Genomic DNA, 17,229 nt, shown 5'->3' on the forward strand with positions numbered 1-17,229 from the left:
AATTATGCAGACTCCCTTTATCCAATAATTCCCTTTCTGGATATTTGTTTCAAAAATCAAGTGTCTTCCAAAAACCAAATTATGGAACCAGCCTAGGTGTCCCTCCACAGATGAATGGTCAAGGAAATGTAATTTATATACACAATGGAGTTTTATTCAGCCAAAAAGAAAAATGAAATTATGTAATTTGCAGGAAATTGGACAGAATTCGAGACCATTATGTTAAATAAAATAAGTCAAACTCAGAAGATAAAGGGTTATATGTTTCCTCTCATATGAGGAAGTTAGAGAGGAGGAAGGAAAAGAAAGACGGGGTGGGGGATGTCTCAGGAAAATCGAAGAGAGATAGTGGAGGAAAGGAAACGGGGTGGGGGCAGGAGGAAGGAAGAAAAGAGGGAAATACTATAGAGTGCTACAGGCAAATGACATTGTTATATTGTATGCACATACTAATATTTAACAACAATCCCATCATTATGTATAACTATAATGCACAGATAAAACATGGGGCAGGGGGAATCAAGTGTCTTCTCATTTCTCATAAGCTATTTCACCCATGCCTACCCTGCATAATTCATTTTTTCCCCTTACTATTTTATTTCCTTTTCCCTTTTGGTAACAATTTAACAAATTCTTAAAAACTAGCTATTTTTCTAGGCATGGTGCTGGATATTAAGGACAATTCTGAAGAGGTCATGATTCTCTCTTTACCTGTCTACCTGCTAATGCAATAAGAGGAACATATGTTTTCTAGGTACTAGGATCCTAGGACTTGTGCTCACCTGAGGAATGAGTCTATATTGCAGATATTTAGGGAAAATTTCCCCAGTCTCTTGGAAGCTGCCTGCATTTGTGCAGAACAGATTCTTTTTTTGTTATTTTTTTTTTCTGCACACAGATATCTAACTTCATTGCCAGTACCACTTCTATAGAAAAGAACTTGTCATCTATACCCTTCATATAAAAGACATTCATTTTGGAGAAAAGTTGTGAATTTTTGCTCAAGGCATTGCTTGCAAGTCAGAACTTCATAATTGCCATGGAGGGCAAACCTCTGAAAACTGCTGGGAAAACCTCGAGTACTCTCACTTAAATACAGAACAAATACCCCTCACATTCCTCAAGTGAGAAGGGAGAGTCTAAATTAGAATTTGGTCCACCAGTATATAATAGAAATTATTCAAGAGAAAGCAAAGTTATATAAAGAAGTGCTGTGGTGATCACTATTGTAAAGTCAAAAATTCTTTTGTGAAGTGTAAAAATGTCTAACTTTGTAAATTGCCCCCTAGTTGTATTTCAGAGATATGAATTTTTATGTGTGTCTGATTTCTTTGAAAAAGGAACCCCCTGTAGTGGCGTTGAGATCTCCAATGTATAAAAGAAGTCCCCAAGGAAGGCATGGGATTTAAGTGGGCATTTACTTTCATCATTCCCCCCCCCAACACATTATAAGGCGATGCTGCTGAGGGGAAAAAAAATCACTGAGAGGAAAGAAGCACACCCACACTCAATCTCCTTCTGACAGACACATTCCTATGAGTGTGTGAATGAATGGGTTCCACAGCAATAACAACGAATGGTGTGAGAACTGAGCCCACAGGGGAGGGCAAGTGGCAGGGAACATGGGAATTAGGAAAACCGTCGGTAGCTCACCCTGTGCTCTCTGTCTTCCTCATTCGTGTGTTTTCTGAGTCAGCATTAGCTAAATTTTCCAGAAAGCCATCCACAAAGTACAGCCTGGACATTCAAAGGACGTCACTCATTTCCCCCAGTGGCCTTGACAAGTCAGGAGCTTGAAAGCAGGGAAATCCGGATGTCTCAGCTATGAAGTGGAGCAGTGGCCCTCAACACATTTCCAGAACTCTCCATCCAGCCTGGTGATTGAGCTGCTGCCTCCCTTGCTGCCAGTGGTCACCTGCAGTGCTTCCCTGGCTCTGAGGGGTTTGCACAATGGCCAAGTGCTTCAGCCTGGTGTTGCTTCTTGCCTCCATCTGGACCTTGAGGTTTCTGGCCCAAGGCTCTGTCAGAATACAAGGTAGGTTTCTTACCAGATTTCCAAACAGAAGCAAGGCAAGGTCTTGGAAACTGGCCTAAGCCCACTGGGCTCTTGACTAAGGACTACTGACTGGGAATGAGGGCCACACTCAAGGGTCACAGAAGATCTAATTGGTAGGATTGCTCAGCCAGAAGTGAGCGATTGACCATATTGTCAACTTCACCAACATGATTATGTTTGCCTTTGAATGTTATTTTGGTTATGGCATATTTTAATAACAATATGTATAAATAAAACATGGAGGAGAAGTAATTTGTTCTTAAAAGTGTTTCATTCAAGAAGCAAACTATGACTATAGAAAATTTGAAGCAATTACTAAAAAATGGGTAACTGTCACTAAGTATTGTCCTATTTTGTGTTTTTAGAAGTATTGGCATAATTATTTTAATTCTAAGCACATCATGCTATACATAAATACTATGTATTAATATGCATTGAATTTAATATGCGGGAAATTAACTGAAAATAATTTTGTGAAAATGTAAGTTTAAAAATTCACCGTCAGCTCCCTTCCAAAGGAATGACTTAAAGTGATTTCTGGGCTTTTGGGATGTCTAAATGGAAATTTCATTCTGCACTGTAGGCAAAAAATTGTAACCACAAATCACTTATTACAGCTCTGGGCAAATGAAAATCTGAGCACTTTTATTAAAGGGAAAATAGTTTTTTCCTCTGTTGGAAGATGCCACAAGATATAAAATATAACTGTGAGAGACACTTGGAATTGACTCATATATTGTACTTTAATTTCATAAGGGAGTTTTAGAGTTCTATGATTTATTTTTGCCCCTGCCTCCCAAATATCAGAACGTTTACTTGGGATCTTTTTGTATTGTACTGAGTATTGAACCCAGGGTTGCTTTACCAGTGAGCCACATCATCAGCCCTTTTTTTAAAAATTTTAAGACAGAGTCTCACTAAGGAACTCATGGCCTACTAAGTTGCTGAGGCTGGACTTGAACTTGTGATCCTGCCTCAGCCTCCTGAGTTGCTTGTATTACAGGCTTGCACCACCATGCCTCACCAGAACAGTTACTTTTATTAATTTAGATACTGGGAATTGAGCCCAGAGGTGCTTTATCACTGAGCCATATACCCAGCTCTTTTTATTTTTTATATCTCACTAAGTAACCTAGGCTGGCCTCAAACTTGTGATTCTCCTACCTCAGCCTCCCAAATCGCTGGGATTACAGGCTTGTGACACTGAGCCCAACAGAAATTTTACTTTTTTTTTTTTTTTTTGGTGGGAGAGGGTACCGGGATGGAACTCAGGGGCACTTGGCCGCTGAGCCACATCCCTAGCCATATTTTATGTTTTAGATTCAGGGTCTCACTAAGCTGCTAAGCATCTCACTATTGCTGAGGATGGCTTTGAACTCACTATTCTCCTGTCTCAGCCTCCCAAGCTGCTGAGATTACAGGCATATGCCATAGCTCCTAGAGAAATGTTACTTTTAAATAAGCTTGGTCCTTTCTGAAATTGCCCTGGGGAGACTTCACTTTTCCCCACAATCCCACCATTATTCCAACTATTTGGGAAATCATGCTAAAACAATGACTCCATTGCACTCTGTGCACCGTCCCCAATGATGACAAAATTTTCCTAAGGAAATTAACTGTTTGGAAGCAACTGAAAGTACCTTAACCACAACTGTGGAATCAGGAGGTGATGAAGGTGAGTGATGGTGATGGAAAGTTTTCTGAAGGTCTATTATGTATTATAGAAGGCTTCATTTAATCCTCTCAAGAACACATTTTATGAATAAATAAACAGCAGTCCCACCAAATGTTATGCAGGAGGTAAATGCTAAAACTTGGGGTTGAAATCAGCTCTGATTTCCAGGTACATTTTTACTGTTTTCTAAGAAATATTTAAGGAAGGGCTAGCAGAGTGTCCCTTAGATTCCAGCTCCCTATTTTTATATCTAAATGAAATAGGAAAGCATGAAATTGCTTAATATTTGTTGATTGCTTTCTATGGATCCAGTCTCTGTGAGGTATAAGTTATCTCATTTAATTCCAAATAAAAATCCTGGGATAATGTAGCCATCTCCATTTTACAGACAACAACACTAACTTGTCCAAGGTCCTAAGGACAAATTAATAACAGAAGAAATTTCTAAAGCCAGGTCTATTCCCACAGAATAGGTCTATCATGACTCTAAATAATAGCATTATTCTAAATAGTAGCAAGACCACTTTATAGTGTAACAAAGAGTGTCTCTGAAGTCAATTTCCAAAGAAGCAATGATAAGATGATAAGATGTCTGAGCAATAGCAAGCTTATAAGCCAAAGGAGCCAAATTCAAGGACAAGTGGACAACTGTCTGTGTATGTGTATTTGTCGGTCTCCCTGCAGTAAAGTGGAAGGCAGAATCTGCCACCAAGTTTCTTATGTCCTTGGGTTTAGAAAAGACACACAAGTTTTAAGTTTTCTCTTAAAAGAGGCAGGGTTTAGCACAGAATAATATCAACATATGACAGGTGTGGGAATTACTATTGATTTTAGTATTAATATCAGCATTGGCATAGGCATGAACATCAGTGCATACAGTCATAGGTCGCTTTGTGGCCCCAGGCACAAACATTGATATTAGGGTATTGACTTTCTGGTCTCTCTTGGTGACAGCAGAATCTGGATGCAAACAAGGCCACTTGCAAATACACATCCCTTCCTCTAGCCCCTGCTTCAGAACACAGCAAGATCACACAAAGGACTTGGAGATGTTCCTTCTATGTTTACAATAAGAAATTTCCTTTAAATACCAACCTAGAAAGTGACTGAGGCATTTCTGCATCCACCACATAGAGCTCTCTGAACAACCAATTACTTGGGAGGTTAAAATGCCCTTTGATGCCTTTTTTTCGATGAAGCCCAATAGGAATAATGTACTTGAATATAGTGCAACATGTTAAAATTTATACAGTCTATAAATCCAAGAACCTAAAGGGAAAGGGTCAAATCAGTTCCCAAGTCCATTAGATTTTGGATAAAAATATTAGCTACATCTTAACAGTTCATCTGCCTCAGCTGCCCCAGGAAGATCAATTATTAAGCAGACTAAAACCAAAATGCTTTGAAGATGACATAACGGTGACGTTATCTATGATTACATATCAGTACCTACTATATGGTAGGCACTATGCTAAACATTTTTATTAGAAATTCATTCATGTGATTCTCACTACCCTATCCAGTAGATCCTGTAACAGTCCATATTATAAATAAGGAATCTGAAGCTCGAAGACATAAAGTAATTAGGCTGAAGTCACAGAGCTAGCAAGAAGCATAGACTAGTTCCAAGCCCAGGTCTGACTCTAAAATTCTATTTCCTTTATTTAGTTTCTCTGCCATGCAAGATTTATTGCCCCAAAACTCCAGGAACTTCTGAGTAAGCCTGCCCCCCAATGGTCAGAGAAGACCTGGAACCCAGAGAGCCCACATTCTGTTAAAATGAACGCAACATTTTCAGTCTATTTCAGAAATAGTGGGTCCCCAACTACATTGATTGGGAGCATTGCTAATATTAATAATTATTCTATTAACCCAAGGCCTGAATTCGGTCTTTCCCAAAGCCTCAGAGGCTTCATTTTACAGAGTCCAAAAAGATTGGCAGCAGCTCTATTACCTAGACCACACCCCAGGAGCTAGCAGCCAAAGTCCCCATGCAATGAATGAGGTACCTTAATAGAGATGGATCGGGTGGATTTGGATCTGGTGAGATTTGCAGCTTGAACCAGAGCAAGCATCCATCTAACCCAGCAGGCTGTCCTTGTAGGAAATTCTTGGCCTGTGTCCTGTTATTTCTAAATTCAATCCCAGCCCCCTGACCTACTGCCACACCACCGTAACAATTCTCTTGCGAGAAGGAGAGCCTAAGGTGTGGGGCAAGGGCAATGCACTGAGCACCTATGTGATTTCCCTGCAGAGCTTTCCATCTCACTGCCGTGCAGAATTCTGGGAGTCACCCTCGTGAACAAAAAGGTACACCGGCAGATGAACTTCACAGAAGCCAAGGAGGCCTGCAGGCTGCTGGGACTAACTTTGGCCAGCAAAGACCAGGTAGAAGCAGCATGGAAGTCTGGCTTTGAGACCTGCAGGTGAGGAACGACTGGATTCACTAATGCTGCAGGAGTCCTTTGACGCTGTGTTCTTATTCAGCACTAGACACGGTGCTTCCTAATTCTTTGGCCATTCAATGCGTGTGTTCTTTTCCAGTTATGGATGGGTTGGAGAAGGGTACACGGTCATCCCTCGGATTCTCCCGAACCCCAAGTGTGGGAAGAATGGGATAGGCGTCCTGAGTTGGAAAGTTCCGGTTAGCCAGACGTTCAGGGCCTATTGTCACAACTCATCTGGTGAGTCCACCCTGCAGCCTCTCCATGTGGCATGTCCTTTATGGGTATCTACAGCTCTGTGGCCTGTTTGGGAAGAGTAACCCTGAGCAGCAGTAGAAGCAGCCATAGCAATGGTCAGCCAATTCTCCTAAGACTGTCTCCAACTGCGCTCATGGGGGCAGTGTGCCCCCCAGAGCAAAAAATTAGGGAAAATATGACTGAAAGGCAGTCTAAGAAGAGAGCATCCAAGGAGACTCAATTATTATCTCTACCACCCCTGCTTCCTATAAGATAAACAGGAAGAATGGAAGAAACCAAATGTCACATGTATGTGACCCATCCACTGTGGATGAAGCATTATGCAGGTTAGTTGTCTCTGAACCTCCACAGCTGCCCTGTGAAGGTTTTAACATCCTCAGTTACAGGATACAGAAATTCAACCCAGAGGATGTAAAAACATCTCTAAAGTCTCTGTATTAGTAATTTTCTGTTACTGTAATGAAATACCCGAGGCTGAGTACTTTATAAAGAAAGGAGGTTATTTAGCTCACAGTTCTGTAGATTCAAGGACATGTTGCCAGCATCAGTTCAGCTCAGGGAATTCTTTGTAGAGAATGGCATCCCAATGGTGGGAATGCCTGTGTGAGAGAGAGATCAAATGACAAGCCTGCAAGCCAGAGCCTGATCCAGGATGGCAACCCTCTCTACCAGGTTCCTAGGAGAACTGTATCTGTTCCTTTAAAAGGCTATTACCCTTAATGACCTCCCACCAGGCTCCGCCTCTTAAAAGACCCACCGCCTCTTAACATCATCACACTGAAGACCAAGCTTCCAACACGTGAATCTTTGGGGATTCTCTCCAACCACATTCAAACCATAGCAGTCTCACCCCTATAAAGGTTCAAACTCAGGTCTAACTCTGACACCTTGCTCTTTCCACTGTTCCACACTCTTTTAGAGGAGAGGAAATGCAGATGCAACGTTTGACATTTTTAAGAACAAACACAATCTCCATTTAATGACAGAAGGAATTGAATCCCAACCAGTCTAGTAGTCAATTCTCAGAGCATTTTCCCTTAAATCCCTACTTGCTCTCAATTGCCCTAGGAACCACTGTCTGGCCCATTACTTTTCACACATACTCAGATGGTTGACCCTCAGATTAGGTGCTGAGTGGTCCCATACAGGATAGATTTTGAATTCATTCCCTAAGTTCCATGAGATAAATGTTCACCAACCAACATGAGCAAAACCCCCGAAAGGCAGTAGGGAAGACAAGCAGTTAGTTCCCTGAACCTGGGAAAGGCCCTCAGGGAACCTTGTCCAGTTCCCTTACATCGTGGATGAAATGACCGTGGTTCAGACTAGGGGCAGCACAAATCTGCAGTTAGTGGCAGAGCCCGGCTGGAGCACAGGTCTTCTTCCAACATTTTTTCACCACTGTCCTTCTGTCCTCTGTCTCGTCAGCCTGTCATGGTTGGCTAGGGAATTGGCCATTGACATGCCTGCTTGTCTCATGTCCAGCCCAGGCCTGTCAAACAGCCTTGCCTTTTAGCTGCCTTGCCTTCCCGCCAGCTGTCAATGTGACAGTATGAAACCCAGGCCTCTGATTTGGATTCGTCTGTTTACCCATGGTTTCTTTTAACTTGTTCCCTCATCCCCTTGGTTCCTGCATCCATCCATTCATCCTTCCTTCTACATTCGTTAGCTGCCATCTGCTAGGCCAATAGGCTTGATTAGACTCATATTCAATATTTTTTGGCAAACATATTTTATAGAAGATATTATCATAATGTGTATTTTGGATCACATCACAATAAAAGGCACTTAATGTAATTATGTCCCATTTTTAAATTATGCTTTGATCATTTAATTAAGATGGTGACTGCCAGTTCCCTCTAATGGAATTATAATGATATGTCTTCCCTTTTGCAATTAATAGAAAATCTATAATGTGATATTTTTGCACCATGAAAATAGGTGGACCCACAAACTGCCTTTTCCTAACAGTTTAACCAATCATTGATGAGCTTTGTTGGAATCAGTTATTATGTAGGGGGCTGGAAAATGATGATTTTTCTAAATCTATCCTTCCTTCTACATTTATTAGCTGGCATCTTTGATAAAGAAGAATCTCATTGGGTGTGTGATGCACGCCTATAATCCCAGCTACTCTGGAGACTGAGGCAAGGAGGATTGCAAGGTCAAAGTCAGCCTGGACAACTTAGTGAGAACCTATCTTAAAAATTTTTTAAAAAGTGCATGGGACATAGCTCAGTGGTAAAGCACGCCTTGATTCAATTCCCAGTACCACACACACAGAAAAGGAGAAATCCCTAAGAGGAAGAACTCTCTCTCACACACACACAGATACTTACATACACTTTCTCTCTCCAACTTATACTACCATGACACGTTATTCTCAATGTTATAGTTAATCTTACAATTATTATTCTTATGGGTGTTCAATTGTCCCAATTCTGGCAAGTGTGAGCACCTTCTAGTTCACTATTGTGTCCTCTATCCTATTTTTTCTAATATATTTAATTTTTTTTTTTTTTTGCTATACTGGGGATTGAATTCAGGGGTGCTCCACCTCTGGCCTACATCCCCAGCCCTTTTTATTTTGAAACAGGGTCTCATTATGTTGCCCAGGCTGACCTCAAATATGCAATCCTCCTGCCTCAACTTCCTGAGTCCCTAGGATTACAGACATGTGCCCCTGCACTGCCAAGCTTATCCTATTATTTTTTGAGTAATTCCTTGCTCCCTGACACTATGACAGGCTCACTTTGTACTTTCTCTGTCCCAAATGTGAAAACAGCTACTCATTTCTACAAAGAGCCCTGGTTCTTTTTAGTGGAGAATGTTAATTAGAAACAAGATCTACATGCAGGTTGTTCTCCTTACTATTAAAGTTTTCATTGCTTCTTGGTCCTTTTTGAATGAGTAGCTAGCAATGTCATACATATACACATATATACACATATATGTATACATATATATATAAAATGTACACACAAATATATCTACATATATGTATATATACATATATACACACTCATAATTTTAAATAAACATATATAAATTATAAGTTTATATTGATAGTTCCAGCTCAAATTTAATAATGTATTTTTTAGTTCACTTTTTAAATATTTGTATCTCTTTTTTTCTGTATTGAAAATCTTAGTTCCTTGTAAACTATATATTTTATTATCCTACAAGTTTCAAAATTATAAAACCAACATCATCAGGAATAACAAACCTACTGAGTGGAATTTAAGATTTCTTTGCAAACCTTTTAGTCCTTAGAAGATATCCTTGCAAAGAATGTAATCAGTGACTTATGTACAAAGGTGACTTGGAAAAAAATCACTATTCTATGAGGTTATGTTATCATTTTTAAATAAGGTAAGCTAGCTTGTATCTGTTTGTGATCAATTAGAGTTCAACTTTTTTCCTGTGTTTTTTAAAATAGATTAAAACATTTACATGGTTCAATGACCCAAAATATGCTTTTTTTAAAGTATAGTCAGAGAAGTCTTCTCCTAACCTTTCCACTCACCATTTGGGTTTCTGGTTTATTGCTGATTGTGTGTATAAGGGGAGACATGTGCATACATGTATTTGTGTGTGTGTGTGTGTGTGTGTGTGTGTGTTTTGTTTCCCCTTTTTTTCTTACAAAAAAAACTAATATACTATATATACTACTCTTCACATGACTTTTTTTCACCTAAATTCTAGAAATTACTTCATATCTGTTCATAGAGATATTTCTCATTTTAATGGCTACATAGTACTCTACTGGCTGCTTATAGCATAGCTTATTCAGCCACTCTCCCATTAATGGACATTTGGGCTATTTCCAGTCTTCCTAAGGTCTAAGTTTTAGGATTCCAGGTATTTCTAGATTCTCCTTTTTCTGTGCAATTGCAACAAGCTCTTCCTTTGCCCCTGGATTGGGCTGGCTCCCTCTACATTTCATCCCCCACGCACGTCCACTGCTAACTATGTTCCTTCTCTGATCACAGGCTTGAATGATTTCCCATTTGAGAATGTAAATTGTGAGGGCTTTTGCACATAAAGGTGGACTTATATGAGAATTCTGTATGAAATTTAGGAGGTTGATGGACCCCCGTTGAAAATTCCCTCTCCTACAGAATTAAGTCCAAATTCTTTAACATGGTAATCATTAATCTTGATACCAGGGCCCCACCTACCTTCCCAGTCTTCTACCCTGCTCCCGGCCTATCAAGTTCCCCCTTCCACACACACTATGTACTCTAGCCACACTGCACTCCTTGTTATTTTTCTAGCATGACTATACTGTCCAGCTTCTGGATATTTGGATCATGCTGCTCCTGCTGACTGGGATATCCAATTCTGCCTTTGATCCTAGGTGAGCCGTGCTCTCTTTCAGCCTTACAGGCTGCCTTATTCACCCCATGGGTGAGTTCATTCAGCTCCAGGCTCTCGTACCTTCTGTTCTCTTTACTCTGAATGTTTTTGCCCTAGATCTTCAATGACTGGCCACTTTTCATCATTTGGGTCTCAGCTTGAGTGTCACCTCCCCAAGAGACCTTCTCTTATCGCTCCATCCAAAGTATCTGTCCCTCTTCCTCCACCCTTCTCAGTTGAATTCACATCCTGTCTCATTTTCTTTACACTATTGACCATTCTCTGAAATTCTGGCTTATTTGTTCACTTATTAGCCTACACACCCCTAAAGAACAGGGACTTGGATTCATTTGCATCATGTCCCTAGCACCTAGAACAGGACCTAACACAGAGTTGGTGCTCCATAAATATTTGCTTTATGAACACACCAATCCTCCATGCTCTGCCCAGATGCCTTAATCCTCGATGATCACCTATTTTCTTATCCTGGAAGTGAGAACCATGCCTTGTTTGTATTTAATACTAGTCCCCAACATAGTCTGGTGAGCTGAGTGTTTTCCCCCTGATATTCAGAAATGTTCATTTTCCATGGAAAGAACCTCAGAATTAAGTGGAATTAAAGAATGCAAAATGGGGTTAAAAGTTCAAGGCAGAGAAGGTCAAGGATGATGTCGATTTGAATGGAGGTATTTTTAAAGTAGAATAGAAAAATAGCACACAATTTAATGCATATGTGGTCAAATTGTTTGATCAGTTGTGTTCGTGAACTTGATTGGCAATTCACTTAATTTTCAAGCAAATCAACTTAATGGAATTACTTTTTGTCTATACAAACATTCCAACTGATGCCATCCACTTCTGAAAAAAAACAGGGATTTAAAACAGATGCAAATTGGTATTATAATATGTCTCATGGCTCTGTCATTTACTAACTGTGACTTCGAGCAAGTTATTCAATTTCTTTCGACTTCAGTAATCTCCTGTGTAAATAAGGGCTTGGTAAAATTGTTAAATGAGTTACCTATTTAAACACCTAGTACCATGGTTGATTCAGAGTCAAACCAAACAAATATTAGTTTCTTCTCTACCACTTTCAACAGATTAGAAAACAAATACACATGCCTCCCATGGCCCTCCCCCCTGCCTTTTATATTTTGGGGTTTAGTTTTGTTTTGTTTTTTATGAGCACAGAGCAATTTGGTTTTAGCAGATCTTGTCCTGAATTGTATCACAAGTGTGTCCTGGTTCCTTATCTACTCTTTCTTTCCTGTTGTTTTTCCTTTCTATTTTATCAAATATGTATTGGGACAGGCACAGTGGACACAGCATGATGACCAAGCAAGACAGGGTTCCTGCTTGCAGGGTGGTCATAATCCAATGGGGACCAGTATAAGGAGAACTAGAAGAAGTACAGGAACAAATGTTTGCAGATCCAATCTAGTTTCCAAGTCTACCTAAGAAAGTCAAGGTCAACCTGAGGCCTGAAGGATAGGTAGGAGTTAGGTAAGCAAAGAGCCGGCAGAGAGCCTGAACCCATTTTGTCCCATCATTCCACATGAAGAACACCTATAAAAACTCAAACATAGTATATAATATAATTATATTATAATAATAAGATGAACATAATCGCATTATAATTTAATAATTATAATATCAATATAATAATAAATATAAGCTCTACATCATGATTTGCAACCTGTGTCAATTTTATTGGAATATTCGCAGATTTGAAAATTAGGGACTTACTGGGTTAAGGGTGAAGGAAGCTCAAGGGAACACTAGGCTGTGGGAGAAAGCATGTCAGGAGCTGAAGAAATTTTAGTATGGTAGGAACCATGAGAGAAAAGCTGAGCAGATCAATCTTACAACGTCAGCAGGGCAAGACCATGGAGCATAGCCATGCAGAGTAGAGACAGACTCCGCAGGATGCTAAGGAAGGAAGTGATATAATTAGATTTGCATTTTAGTGAGACCTTTCTGCTGCAGTTTGGAGGGTGGTAAGACTAGAGGTAGGAAGAACAGTTGGGAGGCATTGCAATACTTACTTCTCGTTTCATTTTTTCCTCTCTGGGCAGATATTTGGGTCAACTCGTGTGTTCCAGAAATTATCACCACTGATGATCCCATGTTTGACACTCAAACTGCACCATACACATCAGAGTTCACTGACAGTGACAGCATCTACTCAGAAGCATTCACAACACCTGTTCTTGCCACTACTCCTGCTCCAGCCACCACTTCTGTTCCACGGAGGAAAAAATTGATTTGCATCACAGAGCTGGTTACGGAAACTAGCTTCATGTCTACAGAAACGGAACCCTCTATTGAAGGGGAAAAAGCTTTCAAGAATGAAGCTGCTGGGTTTGGAGGTAAAAGCCTTTTGTGTCTATGTTCTGTGTTTATGTGTGCTGATGTATAACAGACAAAGCATACAGAATGCAGTCTGCTTCAGATTAGGCACTTTGCACCTGCCAGATAAAAATGGAAGCTCAACCGAAATTCAGTTTTCATAAGGGCATAGAACTTTAGTAAAGAACCTTAATGATTAAACTACAGATCACAAGTATAAAAGAGTTTCACTGTTGGGAACTCGAGATTTATAAAAACAAATTGTTATGTTATTATATATTCAAAAATCATCACCTTAACTGCCTGTTACTTAATTAATTTCTGACATCTCTTTGCCAGGCAGACTTGTTAGCTAGATTGGGTCACTAGAGTTCATTAGGAAATGAACTCCACCTTTTGAACTGCAATTGCGTAGAGTCGAGTCGGAGAGGGAAGGCTGAGGAATCTATAGGCAGGAAGCCAAGAGGCTGGCGAGGGTCAGAGAGAAGGCTCTTCTCCTGCACTACCTATTGTCCACATCATGTGTGTCATGAAATGCGCGCTGTCTCTGTTTCCTCCAGGTGTTCCCACGGCTCTGCTGGTACTTGCTCTTCTCTTCTTTGGTGCTGCAGCTGGTCTGGCAGTTTGCTACATCAAAAGGTAAGATTGTTGGTACACTGCTGGCCTTGTCGTCTTTGTCACATCCCTACCTTGTGTTTTCTGAGGTTGTTATTGGCATTTTATTGGTCAAAACGGAGACGGCACTACTATAAATTTTCTCCTTCATCTGGCCTCTCTTCCCTACCAGCTTATCTTTCCTAAACTTGCAGCATAGGCATGTCATGAAAATCAGGATATAAAAAGGAAAGTTTGACATCTAGGGAAAATTTATACACTACATTTGATTTTCAGGTTCTTGTTTTTCCTGGAAGAGTTGAGAGTCCAGCCTAAAGCTGGGCCTGTGAACATACCATGTGATTTAAATGACTCCGTTAAAGTGGGGGAAAATTAATGTTTTGGGGCGTGCCTTAGCATCATTCTGAAATAAAGGTATTTGGTGGACTGTGCCAATAAGCACCGTTGCCGGTGAGGTGTTAACTATTGTGATTCGGGTTACATAGAAGTCTCACACTTTAATTTTACGTATGCTTGCAGGTATGTGAAGGCCTTTCCGTTTACAAACAAGAATCAACAGAAGGAAATGATTGAAACCAAATTAGTGAAGGAGGAGAAGGCCGATGATGGCAGTCCTAATGAAGAATCAAAGAAAACAAATAAAAATCCAGAGGAGCCCAAGAGTCCACCCAAAACCACAGTGCGGTGCCTGGAAGCTGAAGTTTAGATGCAAAAAGAAATGAAAAGCCACACCTGAGGCTGGTTTCTTTCCTGAACCATCCCAGCTCCAGGTGGGGAATCTAAAAGAGCCAAAGAACCAAAGAAGAAAGTCCACCATTGGTTCCTAATGGAAATCAGCTCAAGGCTGCCTTTGGGCTATGGTGTTCTCCAAAGGGACCCCCTCTTCTTACTGCACCCCTTTCTGGACCCTATCTTTCTACCTCCAAAACTTCCCACAGCCTCTCCAGCCTGCCTGTGTCCTAGCAATATCCCACTGGGAGAAAGGAGCTTTGCAAAGTACAAGGACCCAGGAGTAGTCATCTGTACACATTTGTAAACAGGCTTCTGGGTTGGCAGAGACTAGGGAGTAACAGGCAGAGGTGTCACTGAGACCAGGCTGGCTCCTTAGCCCAGAGCCTCTCCGAAGCTCTGAAAGGGAAAAACTTATATCACCTGACAGGTCCTTCTGAGCCAGGCACAAAAGGTTTGAGACCTAATCTCTGGGAAGCCAAAATAAATAGAGCGATAGAAGGAGGCCAGGATCCTGCCAGCACCATTGTCTGCAGGGACTCTAAACACAGAGGGCCAGGTATCCTTCCCTGAGCAAATTGATTGGAAACACTTTTTAGAACATTCTCACACTTTCTTTTCTCTCTACTATTGCTGATTTTCTCTAGAGGAATAGACTTTTATAAGGAATAACCCCCTCCAAAATTTCTGGGTTTTATCTGGGTTAAGAAATTATTACTGAAGGCAATTACTGTTAAATAAAATTCGACAATTAGCTGTCAAATGTCTACTATAGGTTGATTATCCTTTATCTGAAATGCTTGGGATCAGAAGTATTTTGAATTTTGGATTTTTTTTAGATTTTGTAATATTTGCATATACATGTTGACTATCTTGGGGATGGACTCCAAATCTGAACACAAAATTCTTTTATGTTTCATATATCCCTCATACACTTAGCCTAAAGGTAATTTCATACAATATTTTTAATAATTTGGGGGGCTTGAAACAGTTTCATAATGTAGAATTTTCCAATTGCAGATGTCATGTTGACGCTCAAGAATTTCTAGATTTTGGAGCATTTTGGATTTTGGATTTTTGGATTAGGGATGCTATATATGTATAGGTCAATGTGTATATATCAGGTGCTGTGCAAGATATTACATCCTATAACTGAATGTTATTCACCAAAAAATTGCATATAGTTGAGTGCTGTCTGAAGCTAATTTTTTTCTAATTTTGATATGCCTACCTTGCCTATTTCCAAACTAATTGTGGGCGTTGGTTTATGTGTTTTTTTTTTCTTTTTGTTTGTTTTTGTTTTGCTAAGACTAATACATTCATTTTCTTTAATATGGCAACTATTATAACATTAATTTATTATTAACTTACCTAACATTATTGCCTCTGTATACCAAAGCACAAATTTTAAAATGTCATTAACAAACATATCCCTAGCTCTTGTTTTTCTAGCAAGAGCTATGTGAGAGGTGCAGAACTATTTGTGCAAAAAAAAAAAAAAATAAAGCATTTAGAAAATTTATTTGCTCTCTTATTTACATAGATGCATTATATCTTTCATGAAAAATTTAAATAGGACCAAATTATAATCTGTAGTTTGCAAAAGTGAAAGGACAACCTTGGTTGCTAAAATTCAGATTCATGTAAATGCAGCAGTATATAATCACCATGAGGACCTTCCTTGCTTCGGTTAGTCTCATGTTAAGTTGGTCAAGCACACACACTTTAATTAGTCCTTTACTTGCAACTCAAGTCCTATATCCCAATCCACACAGGGTTCACAGGAAAGCTGGATTCAGGACAGCCCATCTGTCTTGGCTCCTCAGCTTTCCCTCTCCCACTCTCTAGACACCTATCTCCCTCTCCTCACCAGTGACCCTGCAGCCCCAGTCCTTGCAGTCCAGAGGTTAGAACCTGGGGGTCAGCTTTTGGATTGGCCTATAATTAAACAATTTACACTTAACTCAATTGTCAGTAATCAAAAATCAGAAATCTTATATGTTTATATTTCTAGATTCCCTTGGGAAAAATGGGAAGATCTAGAGTAGAGAACCCATATTATCTCACTGCATAATTACCTGAGATAGAGCAATGCTGTCCCTCTTGAGGGGACAGGCTCTCTTTTCCCCTGCCCTCATGACTGCATTGCATCCTCATGCCAAAGGAAGGGTGCTGTTGCCTTTATCATGTCCTGCCCATGTACCTCATTTGTACTATCCATCTGGCTCTTATGAGTTGGAATCTCTGGTTCTTCTGCTTTATCAGCTTTTTTACCCAGTTCTTGGGAAGTAAAGAAGAAAAGGTAGAAAGCTTAAATAGTGGCCTTCCTCTGGGTGTGTTAGCTGAAAAAACTCAGAGCTTCCACACATCTCCCATCCTGTGGGCATCTACTATGTATGAGGATGCTGTCGCCTATTTCTGTTCTTTTTGACAGGTGTGTGCTCTTCCCAGAAGGGGAAAATAAGGAAGGAGAAAAACCCACCCAGTCACATATATAAATAGCTCCTCATCACCATGGTTCCACACCCAGTCAACCAAGAGTGGATGGAAAATATTTGGAAAAAAATTGTGCCTGTGCATTTACGTTACATTCAATGTTATAAGTAATCTAGAGGTGACTTAAAGTATTCAGGAGGATGTGCAGAGGTTATATGCAAATATTATGCCATTTTATATAATGGACTTGGGCATCTGTGGATTTTGCCATCTGAGGGGGAGCCTGGACTCAATCCCCTGAAAGTACC

The 17,229-nt window shown here is 40.1% G+C and overlaps 1 protein-coding gene across 1 annotated transcript; it reads left to right on the forward strand.

The window, feature by feature from the left end:
* The first annotated feature begins 1,700 nt into the window (after window positions 1-1,700).
* Lyve1 (lymphatic vessel endothelial hyaluronan receptor 1) lies at window positions 1,701-16,007 on the forward strand. Its single transcript, XM_005326805.5, has 6 exons — window positions 1,701-2,035; window positions 5,986-6,157; window positions 6,276-6,415; window positions 12,868-13,161; window positions 13,702-13,780; window positions 14,276-16,007. The coding sequence occupies exons 1-6, from the start codon at window positions 1,951-1,953 to the stop codon at window positions 14,460-14,462; spliced, it is 957 nt and encodes a 318-aa protein (XP_005326862.1). The 5' UTR covers window positions 1,701-1,950; the 3' UTR covers window positions 14,463-16,007.
* The last annotated feature ends 1,222 nt before the right edge of the window (window positions 16,008-17,229 follow it).

This window comes from Ictidomys tridecemlineatus, chromosome 4, assembly GCF_052094955.1.
Source record: "Ictidomys tridecemlineatus isolate mIctTri1 chromosome 4, mIctTri1.hap1, whole genome shotgun sequence".
NCBI classification, from domain to species: domain Eukaryota; kingdom Metazoa; phylum Chordata; class Mammalia; order Rodentia; family Sciuridae; genus Ictidomys; species Ictidomys tridecemlineatus.